Raw genomic sequence first — 15373 nt, forward strand, 5'->3', positions numbered from 1 at the left:
TGTTGGACTTTCAGTATTACATGTACTTGTTCACCCTTTGCCTCAACCATAACTCTATTTTCTAGCACTTTGGTGAACATGTAGCCATTTTGAAAATATGTGAGCGCCTCACAGGACGAGGGAAAATGTTTTTTAATGCTTTTAGTGTGTGATGTACTTCAGATGACTAACACCACTTCAAGCACATGTTCTCCATTTTTTCTGGTTATCCTCTCCTTGGTTGTCTGTGGGCTAACACCAGAATCTATTCTGGTCTCAAGGTGATCGGAGCATTTTTTTAAACTCCAAAAGTCCAATCAGCATTTAAGTATTCTTTCGAATCTTTTTTCGTCTCGCTCATTCAATCCGAAACTTTGCCATTTGAAGATAGAAAAAGAGAAGGAATGGCTCTTTGCTTTGGGAGTTGTTTCCATGGCAGCTGCCAAGTGAAGTCCCTGACCCATAATTTGGACTCTCGCATAGCCCCTATTAGCCCCTAAAGCTCTCTCTTCATCTCCAAGTCCCCCCGTATCACTTCCCCCTACTTCTAACGCTGTCTGTTTCACAGCTATTTCGTATTTCTCTCTCTGTGTCTACCCCCGCCCCGTCTTCCCGCTTCCACTTCACCTCTCCTTATCTTGTCTCTTTAGCCCGTCTCTCTTTTGGCAGTGGCGCGTGATTGGCAGCAGAGGCTCGACTGCTGCCGAGCTAATGGAGAACAGAGAGGAATACCTTGTGGATTCACAGCTGAGCGGAGACGCACAAATAAGATAATGACTTGAGAATAACTATTGCGCAGAATAGTTTGGGGAAAGTAGGCGGGGGAGTGAGAGGGGTGAGAGGAAAGGAAGTCTTAAAGACAGAGAGGAGATGAGAAAGGCAGACATGGTGAACAATTTCCAGAGGCGTTGGACTTAATGCGCTGTCTCCAAATTGGTGAAAACTGCGAGAGTCTCAGCGGGTTTTGAGATGACAAAGCTTTTTATTTTGGGGGATGACAAACTGTGATCAACTAAAATAGTCATTTTTGCCTCCTGACGCATTGTCTTCATATGAGCTCGCTTGATTGCCTTCAATATCTTTTGTCTGCTAATGGGACACCACAGACAGTGCGCATATTAATGACTTGAAAGACGACGTTTCTGTTCACGCCATGGAGGCCTGCTTCCATTCATCTCACAGTCCCGCTTCGTACTCTTTACATTACTCATCTAAAACAATGGCCGAGCACCAAAATAAAGACATTCCACCACAATGAGAGGAGCATCTGGCGAGGGAAGATAACCCGCTAACGTTCATAATTCCCAAGCAAAGATTGGGTTGCCCGTCAAAAGGCGTAATCTCGAGTCATTTGTGCTGTCAGACTTGTTGATCCCGACTCACGAAGACTCTGTTGATAAGACCGTATTATCCCAGACGCTTCATTGTGGATGTCTTTCCGTCTTCTGCTTGGCATCAATCAGTGCCTCGGCGAATTCTCTAATGGCGCCCAAGCGGGGAGGACACTCTGCGCGCGATTAAGAGAAATCCAAGGAGTCTGTAAGGTGACACGAACGTGCATTGTAATTGTAATTGTCCTCGCTCGGACGCGCCGGAGCTTGCCCCTTATTTCAATTCTCATTAGCCCTTCACTCTGAGGATTGAGGGTCACGTGAAGCAATAGCTTTCCCGCGCTACTGTATTAAGGATGTAGAGCTGGGTAATATGGAGAGAAAAGAAAGTTGATTTGTCCATTCGAACATGAGTGGAGTTTGAGTTAACGAGCATTTAGTAGAAGCGCTCCGCTGGCATCATGGTGGAGCATTTAATTAGTTGTTGAGATTTATATTGGGTCCTGACTATTATAGCAGCAAACTATGCTAAATGGACTTTGTGATTATAGTAAACATTCAGCTTTCCCGCATTGTCTTGTGGGCCTTTATCTTTATTGAGCCATCTTGTTGTCCGATAATTTAGAATGCAAAGCAGTACGAAATACGTAACTACGCTCGCACTTGGCTAATAAAAGCCCATTTGTGAGATTTTTTTTTTTTCCTCGCTAATATAATGAAGTGGATGTTTTGAAATGACTGTGTATGAAAATTAATCTTTCCGCTTTTTTAAAGTGTTGATTGGAAATATCTTTCTGCATATTTGGGTCAAAATGGTCCTCATTTTGTTTAATTGAAAAGCCATTACATCCGTTTAGAACACTTCAATGTAATTCAAACACTTCGCCACTTATTGTGTGCGCTCACACACTGCTAAACTATGTTTGTCCTCAAAATCAGCGACCGCATGTCAATTGCCATTCTATCCAGTTTGGATGATTATGTTCTTTTTTTTTTTTTTTTGCGCTTTCACTCCTCCAAAGGATCTCATCCCTTTTGTGGCTGGCTGATATTTTGGAGAGCTGCTTTAAATTGGCTGTTAAAAGGAAGGAACGTGCAAGCCTGTGATTCAAAAAGTTTTCCATATAGAATATAACCTCAATCTATAAATTCTTTCTGCTACAGCAGTCAAGCCAGATGCATCTGAAACTGCACATGCTGGGATTCTTATGGACTTGTGATGGACTTAATAATTGGCCGCTCACTTAATGGTGGGGTCCGTAACGCTTGGAACACGCACTGCCAACGATATCTTGATAGTTTGTTCAGGGACCCCAGCAGGAAAGCGAAGGGGTTGATTGCTAAGGTATGATTTACTTTCCGCTGACATCACAAGCAAGAAGACCAACTTCTCATTTTTTTTATGCTGCAGCAGAATAAAAACAAGTCTTCACCATGGACAGGTTTACAACTTTAAATTCAAGGTCTATAAACATTGCAGTGTCACCAGTCCTGGAACTTTTCTGACGCAAGCTATATATGCCATTGATCACCTGGTCAGTCACCTGATCAGTCACCTGACCACTTGGTCGTCAGTCTCAGTTAGACAAAGAAGGAAGATAGTAGTCTGCTCCAAGCTTGTACATTTTGGAACTACTTCTTGGAACCCTTTATGTTGAAACCTTAGTTGGATTACAAACAATTTGGATTTATACCTGTGTGCCACCTGACCCCTTTCCTTGCTTGGCCTTCCACCTTTACCTGCCTGCCATTGCCTCTCTCCCTCGGCCTGCATGCCTGCTTGCCTCCATTTTGGACATTTTACCTCCATCTTCAAAAGGGTATGAGCAACAGGTGTACACAGTGTTTTAAGATAAGCGTGTGACAAGAACTATACAACATCTAACCTTTGAAATTTAAACTGAAATAAAACTGACACTCACATATGTATTTGTAAGTCATTTTTGTCTCATCATCAGTCTTTTCTTTACTTGCACGCTCAGAGTCCTATTGACGTTTCCATCCTAATAGCCAAATGTGTATGCCCGCCAAGGGCTTCCTATGACCTTAGACCTCAGCTACCTGAAGCGTGTTTAATTATACCGGAACGAAAGAGCCCTCTTTTGCAACTAGAGTGGCTCACAGTGTGCAGCGTATTCTCAAATAGACGGACGGCCAAGTGGCTGCAATCAGTCGATCTGAACTGCATGTTCTATCTATTATGTGTGCGATTTTAATTAACCCAAAAGCGAAGGGTCATCTCGCAGCAATATTTTTTTCTGACACAAAATTAATGTATATCAAATCCTATTTTCTTTGTTGCAATTGTATAAAACATCCTCAATATTTTGCAGCTCTTTTTATTTGCTTGTATAAAACCCATCGAATATTGCTTAACAAAGGGACAAAAACCTTGCTCATCTAAGCGGGCCGTGCATGCGTGATATTTGTTCACAACAACCGGTGCACCTCACCCTGACTGTACGCTCACATCTTTTAATGCATCCCATCATTTCCTGTGACGGTTCTTAAGAGTTCTATAGTTGCGTATCATCACAAAGAAGCTCATTTCCATCCAACTATTGATTTGGGCACAAAAAGAAAAAGCATGGTGTGAGATGATGATGATAAAGTGTGTCTCGCTAAGAGGCTCTTAGTCTTTGAAAGAGTCATGCTTTTCTTTTTCTTTCTTTTTTCCAAACCATTCACATCATGGACTCACCTTGCCATGGCGACGGAATCTAAACAGCATTTGCAAAGAAATCCTTGGTACCAAATGCTCCATTTTGTTTTTTGTTGCCCTGTTTCTATTGATTTATAAAAAGTTGTCTGAGAAAGAAACTTTCTTTGGCAAGTAGTAGCTGCAATGCTAATTACAAGTTGCAGTGAGAGGTGTTAATCATGCCCTTCTCCTCACAGAAAACAAACGGGTTAGTCAATATGTGCAAAAAGCCCCAAACTTCTTCTAATTACCAAATATCTGCATGTAAATTATTCTTCTAAAGGGTGCTAATTTAAAAAAAAAAAAGTCTATTTATGGTACCCCTTGACTCTTTGGACAACATTGCTGTTGCAGAATACAGTTGAACTTTCTTTTACAAGATGCAGAAATAATGGAAATCAAATTGTCAGCACTATAAAATCTTTTTTCAGTGTAATCTTTATTTTAAAATGATTGTACTTGCATTGTACTGCCAAAAATATTGTTTTAAGGCATTTCACATTTTCTTCTTGTGTCAAGTTCTCCATACATTCAATTGGCAGCTCCCTCGCAACCATAATGAGCACATAGAAAACGACATGTTATGATCCTTTCCCCCGTGACTACAAACAAAATTGTGCGCCACGTCAGCATAGATGCTAAAAGATGCGCTAACCTCTCGTCCGTAGGTGCTCCGGACGAGCCTCATTCTGGATGCTAACGAAGCATGTCATTAGGGTTGACCTTTATCGTGTCAGCGTCAAGAAAAGGAGCACGCTTTGTTTTTAACTTGGCAACAAGGAAACCGTTGACTCTTCAAGGGCAGTCATGACGATTGAGAAAATAATTACTTTCCAATCGCCCTCCCTCATCCCCCCGTCACTGACATTTCCAACGGACTCACATAGCTTCCCTTCCGTGTGCTGGGTGTTGACACCGGATACAAAGCTCCCTCTAATTCCCGAGTAGCGACATCATAATTACCACACTTATACAAGCTGTCCCCGGGCTTGTAGGCTTGACCTTTCCACAAATATAATGCAGGCTTCTCAAAATGTGAAAACGCGCTTGTATTGTGCACTCCCAACATGGTGGCAGCACTCGTGGCACTGACTGAACGTTACGCAAACTCCCGTCACGTGAAGATGAAGGACGCCCGGTCAACAAATTGTCCACCGACATTTGTAGTGGCGGATCTTCACGCACAATTTGGCAAGCGCACAATCAAACCATCACAATGTTGATGAGGGCGCGGAGAAACAGAGTCAGGGCCGCTTCGCTCTCAGGTTTAATGGGAATCTCACGCCTGAACGCATTGGATGGCTCAGAGTCAAGACTACAGCAAAAAATGAAGAAGCGAGCCGATTGACTCGGTGCTCGAGGTGGAAAAACATCCAGAAATAACTAACACAAGAAATATAACACTCTTTGTATGGTGCCATTATACGGGAAAGAAAAAAAAAACTTCTATGGAATTACATCATGACTTTAAAGAATCCCTTGATCATTTGAAGATTTCATCCTACCCTGCACACATTTTAAAACATTTATGTTGAAAATTCTCTTTTCCGTCAAATTGGTGAAATCTCAGCGAGTTTCTTCACAATACTGGAGGGTCTCCTTCCCTTGTCTAATACATTTGCTAAGCACTGAACTGCATCAGCGGCATCTCATAGGGTTGTAATCCTGTTACTAAACAACATTATAGTGTTAAATTATGTACTATTTGGAAACGCATATTTCATCACCAGTGCGTTCACAAAGTTCATCCCCACCGCTCCAAAAAAACAAACATTGCACATTTCATCACCTTCCGTGTTTTTCTGCCCACATGCATTTAAAGTTGCGCAACCACATACAAAGTTGGGACCGCTTTCAAAGTCACACACACACAAAATCCAAGAAAGACACCCAGCTGCATCTTGCATCTGCAAAATCTCCCCATCAGATGGATGAAAGCCGCCATCAAAGCCAGGCTCAAGAGGAGTACACGCAGTCTGTTCATTGGAGTGAACCCGACACCAGAGTCCAATCCCTTCCGCCATCCTTATTAACCCCCCCCCCTTTTTTTTTTCATGGTTTCCAATCCCAATTTGTCACAGTCACTTGGCTCAGCAAGCACTGTAAGGACTGTACGCGTCTGACTCCGTGAAGTATCCAAACATCAGCAGTCCAGTTTATTTGTTAAATTGCTTTTTTATTTACAAATGTTTTGTACCCACAGACATTATTTGGTACATATCACAGCAGTCATTCCTGTAAGTGCCTTAGTTGGCACTCAAACACGCTGTATGGAGATTACAAACAAATGAGCCAAGTTTTAAAATATCACTTGGCCCTGTTTGCTTTTTAAACTCCCCATGTTGCATTGTAGAGTATGTCAGGCTCAATCAGAACTCCCTGACGAATGATGACAAGAGTTGACAGTGAGTGACAGACGCGGGTCCAGGTGGGAACCAAAACTTTGAATCAGCTGCTCCGTACTAAACGTAAAATACCGCCCTGGCTGTCGCTAAAGTCGAGTTTACGGCCCCGCATTTGAATTCTGCTTGGCCGCAGCTTCCAATGTTCGACCCAAAGCACCTCTGCAGAAAGATTTGACCCATTTCATCCATCTGAATCACTCCCCACCCCCACACTTTGACAGCCAGCCACGCTCCGTTCTGTTTGCCTGCCAAGAATCCCATACAGGCCGGTAGCAATTGGACCTCGCCATTGTTTGGCTCGCTCGCTCTTGAGTAGACTTTGTATTCTGCGTCTGTGTGGTATTGGCGAGTCAATGGCATGTGGTCGAGCGTGACCGAGGAGAGCGAGATGCGCATTGACACCGGGGAGCTGTGCAGGAGAGCGAACGGCCGCTGCCACGCATTAAGGCTCCTGCGTTTGCTTGCGGCCCCTAATGGAAGGTGACATATTGTCGGTGGCGTGCAAACGTCGCTCTTGTGATTACGCTAATTGCAGCCTATCCGGCGCTGCACCTCACCGCAATCTTCTTTGCTTATCCTCACAAGCAAGCCGCACTTGTTGTATAACGGCACTCCTGCAAAATCTGGGTTACAAATTGAGATCTTTTTGAGTTAGTTCTTTCCGTAATGTTTTTAGACTCATTGCAACATTGTCTATGAGGTATAGTATCTCTTATTCTTTCCTGGACTTTGTTGGACTTCCTCCAGATAAGCGGGGGTGGGCACCAAAGAGCTCCACGAGGCTGCAGGCTGCACTTTACCAAATCGCTCGTCTCACGGGTCGCCGGCGCTCTAGATTCGCAGCCTCAGCTGGCAGTGAGAGAGGTTGGTAGGGTGGTATCAAATATGAAGAGATGGTCAGCCTCTTCCGCTTGCATGAGTGCGATGGATGATGTCCAGGCTTGCTGACAGCTGTCCATATAGTCGGTTAGATGAGAAGCACCGGTTTCTGTCAACACTTGGCACCGGCCGTGCCCTCTGCATCGCGAGGAGCCCCTGAGACCACCTACATGCTTGAACACGGCCGCGAGCAAGTGTTAAATGCGGCGTGATCCTGGTGGAGGTCTGTCAGAATGTCAACAAGTCAAAGCGGATCTGGCAGGGTTAGGGTTGTTTCATTTTTTTTATTTTTTTGGGGGATTATCACGGGAGACTTAATGGATATTTGCATTTTAAACATTTGTAGTTGTGCTCTGAGCATTAGAAAGACATCAGAAAGCTTTCCTTGCACTTGTCCACCCAATTTAGTCTTTATGTTTCGAAACCTTTCTGACAATTCTTGTAATCGTCTTTTTTAAAGTGAAAAAATAGACAGCAGAAGTAAAATAATTGTCTTCTTGTTTTCCATCTGACAAGATATTGTTTTGTTGTATATTATGGATAAAGGTAGACAATCACAGACCTCAGGCTGAAGATGGGGGCACCATAACAAATGAATTTCTTTTCTATTTATTTTAGAGTGTTTTGAGATGCAAGCATAATTCTTTTCAGGTCACTCTAGCACTTCTAACTCAGAGGTTTTGAGCTATAGAAGCATATATGCACCAAATACTGCATTTTCCTCACATTGCACATTCCAATTAGGTTCTATCTAGTTTGTGTAAGTATGCAGTTAATATTTTATGTTTTTTCTCGACTAAAAAAAAATCTTAAAGGCAGTTTTGAAGTAATCTCTTAATCCGCCTGATAATTTTAGTTTATCCCTCACCTTTTCACTCTCCTGAGAACGAGGGTCTATCTACGTGTGTGTTGACTTTCCGCCTGTTCACACTCCCGACGCGTTGTTCGTAATCACGTTACGTACACGGGCTAATCCTTTTAATATATTCGGAGGAATAAACAGTTCGAGAGCAGTTTGGAGGCGGTTTTAGTTTACCTTTTTATTAATCGTCGGGTGCGAATGTGCCGGATCAAGGCCTCGTTATAGAGGCTGATCCCAAATTTCAAAGTCGAGGGTAAATATGTACCCGGTGAAAGGGAGGTTTACACTGCACGCAGCTTTGCATCCAATGAGACGATGGACCCTCGACATCATTTATTAGAGAAGATATTTAACTAAAAAGTCTGCTAGAAATGCTGTGTGTGTGTGTGCCTGGATTCTTGATCTTCGGTTTATTTTGACAAACTTCTCTCCCATCCGTATTACCAAGAGAACTGAAAAAAAAACACGAGATGAAAAGGAAACGATTGAAATAATTTTAACGTGAGTGCAAAATCGCAACGTGTCCTCAAACTGAACATTCTTTCAACTTAGCTACACCATCTTTTTGGGATGCTGGTCAGTGAGGAGGCAAAGTGACGGAAGAAAAAATATGAGTGAAAAGAAAGTTGAAAAAAGAAGCCCAGCATACAAAGCAACTCGGATGGAGACAGTGGAAGGCTGGAAAGAAATATGTTTGTAGGAGTGGCTGAGAGGCGCACAGTCAAAGGCAGAGGGCCAAAGAAATGTTTGCAATATTAAAAAAGGGTTACTTGCCTCCTAGAAACGTGTGTCTTTGTGTCTGTGTGTGAGAATGTATTTGAGAAAAGACTGTGTTGTGCCTAAAGATTTTTTTCTATAAATGTATGTTGTTCATCTACCTATCCATGCCAGTGACATACAATGACAGGTAAATAAATAATTGTTTTCACCACTAGATGGCAGTGATGAAGCAAATAGTCAAATAATTTTTCAGGATTTTGGCCTGGTCGAAGTAGACTTGCATGCCCCTGTTCTAAGCAGAACATCTCCACAAGTTGTACTAAGCTGACCTTGACGTAGACCCACATCCGTATTCCAAGCCTCGTCTTACCGATTGATGCGTGATTGGTGGAAACCAAGAAAGTGAGAGATACGAACCAGTTTTATCTCCTTCACTTCTGCTCGGCCACTCACTGTAGTGGTTGTGACGAGGGAAGGCCCCCTGCCTCTTGGCCGCCACTCTCCCCTGGCTGTCATGTGCCTGCTGCCAGCTGTCAAAGGGCCCGTTCTGGTCGTGCCCGCTGATGAGACTCCCACGCAAGCTCTCCGATCAATCCGGCGCGCCTAATAGGTCACGAATGGCTGCCCGATGCTTGCCAATACCCCTCAGATGGGAGTAAACGAGATGGACAAGTATGGCAGCCGTAGTTGCATCATCAAGCCTACATTTTGCTGGCCGCTGCCAGAAAAGGAAAGGGCGCTAATTGACACGCTGCTAATTAGCTTGCGTGGGCTGGCGACAAACCAGCGTGGCGGTGGCCAAATTTGAGAGAAAGCCAGGACACGCTAGCATACGCGTTTCGCTTCCTCATTAGCGTTTCTTACTCTCAGGCCTAATTATGAGTAAATGTGTACACACTTAATGAAATTCCTTAATGTGGAGGCGGAACGGAATAAGGGAGAGAGCCATTGGATAAGTTTTGTGTTCAGATAGCGAGGACTCACAACGAACTTGTGTGGCGCTGGTGCATGCACGAATATGTTTGATACAAATGCTCTCTAATTAAACACATTGAAACTGCCTGGCGCCCCTGTTAAGTCATCTACTGTAAAATAAAAAGAGGGAGGGGGCAGCAGATAGGCAAAATGAATTAATTTCATCCTCCCGACGCTGTTTGCCTCGAAGGCAGCGAGGAATAAACATGACGCCGTGTGTTTTATGGCTTTGAAGTTTCCACTTCACGGCTGGAACATTGCTAATTGGAAAGTTGAAACGAAGTATTTGGGATCAATTTAAGCAGAGCACGAGTCATGCATATTGGATGGTACTTGTTAACATTATCGATGGGGTGGTGTTGACGCTATGGAGCACGGACGCAAGTTGTTGATGATGATGATGACGATGAGGAGGAGGATAGTCATCTCTGCTGTGTGGCTGCAGGCATAGCCGGAGCTAAGGGAGCAAAACGGGTCACATTCTCCCGGCCTCCGCTGCTGTCCCAGCCAAGATTCATTCAGGCAAGGCTGAGAATGCACATTATCTGCGTCTTGCGTATGTTTCCAGCAGTGTCTGCCAACTTTTACTGAGCCAAGCCATTTACATGACATAGCTACTGCTACTTGGTTTAGCATTTTTGGGAATTCTGCACATAACTACTTTTTGAGCTGTGAAAACCTTCCAGTGGCTGAAATACATCCAACTATTCAAAAGGAAAATGCATTTTCAGTCAAGGCACTGCAAGCTGAGCAGCTCGCAAGGGCAAATTGCAATTGCACCAGATTATCATTGAGGCGTAATTTAAAGTGCTCATGTTGTTTCAGAAAATAGTGGAGGAGGAATGACTTACGCCAGACTAAAAAATTGAAATAGTATCGCTTCATCGCCACAAGTGGCCACTCAGTTTCAGCAATGATCTTCAGATATGTATTATGTGTTTCAACACAAATCTTAGTGGGTGCAAGTTTAAAAGGTGGTTATTTTGAAAAAATCCAAGTTCCCTGTTCCAGCTTTCATGTGTGGTCAAATTGTTGAAGTCAAAACCCAAGCTAGCGCTGACTTGTATCACAAGTCGCACACTTTGTGTATCGAGCGCTTTCCGGGTGCTGACTTAACGCTCTGCATCACACCAAGCGTCCAAATCCCAGCAAAGTGCATTCATGTTTTTGGACGCATCGTCTGGAGCAGGTGAGCAAAGAGAAGCGAGCTGTTTGACTCGCTCTCGAGGTTGTTTGCTCCGGGGGATTTGACGCTGCTTTCCAATAACACGCACATTGCCTCCACCAACAGCTTGAGAAGGAATTATTTCCGCAAGCTACAGGGCCAAGCGGGAAGCCAGTGTGATTATAGACGTCCCCCGGACAGGACACAAATACAATCGGTTAAACTGTCCGCCGGCAAGCGTTGGCTTCCATCGGGATTGTGAGGCCGACCAAAGAAAACGTTCCTATTCGTTTGTGATTTTCTAAATATTTCTTCGCATAACACGTCAGGCTCTCATTTCCGCTGTGAGGCTTTCATTTTGGCTTCCTTTTGCTGATTTCCGTTCCTTCCGGCTTTGGAGATCACCCCCCCCCAAGCTGCTCTCCAGTGTTTGTCTGCGGTATTAGGTGCTTGTTGCCTCATTGGATTGAATTAATTGATTAATACTTTCATCCAATTAGTGTTTCCTCATGCAATTAATCGTCTGTCTGAGGTTGAAGGCTCGCTCTGTCAGTCTGTGGCGAACAATGACCTCTGGCTGCAAGCTCATTGTTGAGAACACATTAAATAACCGATAATCCTAAGCAAACACATTGTAAATTCTTAGGGCAGAGCAAAACAAAAATGATGCCATGAATACACTTTTTTTTTAAAATTATTTTTAAGTAACCCAATGGCCTGACTAAATGAAGCTTCTCTGCTTTCACATGGTTTCCTCAGAATGCCGGAATTATTTTGGTTATTTTGATTTCCCCATCGTGTAATTGTGTCATATTTTCTGTTTCACAGGTTTGGCCTTTCTTGGGATCACTGTTGGACCAGTGCAAGAAATTTGAAGAGCAACCGCTTCAGTCTACAGTTTTACTGTTGATCGAACAAACAACCTTCCAAGGAAATGTACTTTTTGGACAGCAGGCCATGAAACCACCTGGAACACAAGAGATGGACATTTTGAAGATATTTATCTTGATTGGATAGACAGATTGTTGGGAAATTAAAGAGAGCTCATCCTTATGTTTAGTTCAAAAGATCCTGTTATGTCATGTGAAACTTTACGCGGAAATGAGTCAAAGATGGAATCCCAATGAGTGGCCATGTTACAGTACAAGAATCTAAAACGGCCTGCATTCAACTGACCATCTTTGATCTAATGGATTAATATTCACCTCACTGCAACGTGGACATTATTCCTCTCTTTTTTTCTTTTTTTTTTTAATTACATGTGGACCCCCGCTGGACTTTTCTTTTAGTTGTTTGTGTTTCCTATAATTGGACATGGCTCCCTACTGGACAGTTGCCGCTTGGACGTTGCTGGCCGCATCGACTTTCTTTATCTGTTGGTGTGAAGCTGCACGGACTAGTGACTCCAGCAGGGGGGAGCAAGGAGCCTCATCGGTGGAACGAGTGAAGCGGGGATGGGTGTGGAACCAGTTCTTTGTGGTGGAGGAGTACACCGGCACAGAGCCCCTCTATGTTGGAAAGGTAAGACGTCCGTTTTGTCGCACACATTTACAAAAAGTGCTGTTTGATGTGACAATTGCCTTGCTGAATAATATTTATTGCAATACAATATATTTGATTGGCCGGAATGATCAACATATATTCTTTATCTTCTGCAAAGAACAATAAACGGCTTTTGTGACTGCCTCCAAGTGGCTGAGGCATCCCCTCACCACGATTGGATTCAGTTCTGATAATAAAGTTCAAATGGTGACTGAATGATGTCTAGATGGGCGTTAGTATTGGGACATTACGAGATTGACACGTGTGCTTGCAAGGCAGTTATCACATCATTTGTCACATAGAGTATGAGACAAATGACGTGATAATGCGCCTCCTCTCATGAAAATGTATGCACTCAGCTGGATGTCGGCAATCAACGCTTTTAGCGTGGCGGAGGATTAGGCCCGAGCCGACTGGATGATTGCGACATGTTTTTAATGTGTTTTTTCCTCTCCATTAATATTACTTGAGCCAAGTCAGCAGAGTTGCCAAGCTCACTCTGTCTAACACCCCGGCTACTCCGCTAATGAAATCTGATTTACCAATAAAAAGGCCACTCACGTCACATTAAACTGGCAGCTTGGATCAGTACATTTAGATAATGAATCCTCGCCGGGTGAACGATCCAAGAGCCATTATAATATATTTTTTTTTTCAAAATGTGCTATTTTAGTACGAGCCGAGGAGACAAGCATTGCAATGAGTGAAATATGGCTGCTTTTGAAGAGCTGGATATGGAATAAAAACGTCAAATCGCCTTTCACTTCAGAAAGGGAGTGTAACTTTAATCACGTTAAACGGCGTACATGAATTTTGATCGTAAATGTTCAACAGATGTAACATTTACGATTGGCGTTCTTGTTGCTTTTCTGAACGGATTTGGGAAGAATCAGTAATTGAGTTATTCTCCACAAACAAATCACATCTCAGCAAGCGCATTGGCTAGCATAGCCCACTGGCTGAAAAGTAACACGCTAGCGCAAACTGATGTAACATCACACAAGGACGAATAAAATGTTCTTGCTTTGCTCTTAATCGAGTAAAATGTGTCATTTGCGGCCTGTCATTTTTGATAGGTCATATTTGGTGCATCAGCGCAGTGATGTTCCCGCTCAACACGTGTAATTTTGTGCAGTGACCTTAAAAGTTCCACTGTCAAGTTGAGGATTATGTCAGAACGGCCACTTTTGCCTTCCGATGTTCTTCCTTTCATCCTCAACACTTCCATCCAATCAACTCCAGACGTTCATTTTTTATTTGTCGAGGCGTCTGCTCACTGGGCCGCCATTTACTGCCACTTCCTCCTCTCTTGCCTCCTCTGCAGCAGCTTCCACCTCTGCCGCGGCTGATAGTCACCTTGTTAACACTTTGAAGCGGCCGAGATCTGAGGGACTGACAAGCGGCAGCCAAATGTGGCAGGCCCACCTCCTGATTACACAGACTTAAATAAGGGACAGCCAATTTGTTACCGCTTTACCGCTCTCCATCAAGCAAGCAGGCGGAGGAGCTCAAGCACCGACCGCCTCCGCTCGGAATTCCTGCAAATATAATTTCAATTATTCTGAAGTAGCTTAAAGCGTGGGTGGGGGAAAAGTGCCGCTGTGAGGTAATTTGAAATAAAACATGTGTAAAGCAGGTAGAATAGCTCTCAGATCTCCAGAATAGGTGTGCAATGTGATGTTAACTTGTCGCAGTGCTTCTTCAAGTCCACCTTGAAGGTGTCTGATTTGTGTGAGGTGACGAATATTCAAACATGACTTTAAGAAAAACTGGTTTGACTCAAATTGGGAAGAATATTTCAAAGCTAGCTCGGGTACAATTTTTATGTGAACTTAGATGTATTTTAAAGTTAGTTGTGATGGTGGTACTTGGAAGATTTTTTAGGTACTTTTTTTTTAATATAAAAAGATCAGCTTCACAAACGTAAAAGTGGTTGGATTGGGTAGTTGTTGCATCACTTTGCCCACCGGCAAACAATAAAAAGTCCAAGTCCTCTTCTTTTTTTCTCCCCCATCTCCCTTACTGCTTCATTCTCAGATGCTTCACGTCAGTGTTCAGGACACAGCGAGGTCGTCTCCATGGCAAGAGACATTGCCTGTTGCTGATCAAGGACAAGGGACTCACACGCACACACACAATTACGCAATACACAACCCTATTTCCGAGGCCTTTTTCGACCCCCAACTCCAGTTCTGTGCGTCACACCCTGAAAAGTTGCAATCGCCGCCTCGTGTCCTAGCCCCCAACTGATACCCGCTCCCCTCCCACCTTTGCAAGTATATATCTCATAGTATTAGTTTGTTAGTCATTTTTGTTTGCATTGTTCACCTGGCCTGCATTATTATTATTATCTTGTGCAAGTGCGTGGGCACAAGTCTGGAATGGTGTCTGTGGGCCTCTTTATAAAAGTAAGAAAAACTTGCAGAAAAACTATTGTTTCCTTTTGTGGGAATAGTAAACCACTTCACAACCTGCAAGAGTTTGATTAGCAAATGGAGGATTTCATTTTGGGATTTGACTCCCCCCCGTCTTTTCTTTTGCTCTCACGTTGCAAACAAATGCGTGCCTGAATTATGCTTTTAATTTTTTTGTAAGTATGAAAAATAAAGAAGCTTGCTGAAGGTCTGTCTGCACGTCCGCTTTTGTTTCTGCTAAATTGCGTCTTGACTTTGACCTTCAGATTGCCGAATAGAATTTAGCTAACCATGCACATGTGTGTGTGCGTGTGTGTGTGTGTGTGTGTTTAAGCCGCCAACTCGCATCACTCCAGAGATGATAGACTGACAGACGGATGGGTATATCCAGCCTGAGGGG

General features: G+C 43.5%; 1 protein-coding gene across 2 annotated transcripts in view; it reads left to right on the forward strand.

Moving 5' to 3' along the window:
• LOC125977517 (cadherin-22) overlaps positions 1-15373 on the forward strand; it is an 84186-nt gene that overhangs the window by 35931 nt on the left and 32882 nt on the right. For both annotated transcript variants that reach the window (XM_049734073.2, XM_049734074.2), the window contains exon 3: positions 11846-12538. In XM_049734073.2, coding sequence (XP_049590030.1) covers positions 12332-12538 — 207 coding nt within the window. In that variant the 5' untranslated portion in view covers positions 11846-12331. The remainder of the gene's footprint in view (positions 1-11845; positions 12539-15373) is intronic.

This window comes from Syngnathus scovelli, chromosome 11 (assembly GCF_024217435.2).
Source record: "Syngnathus scovelli strain Florida chromosome 11, RoL_Ssco_1.2, whole genome shotgun sequence".
Lineage (NCBI taxonomy): Eukaryota > Metazoa > Chordata > Actinopteri > Syngnathiformes > Syngnathidae > Syngnathus > Syngnathus scovelli.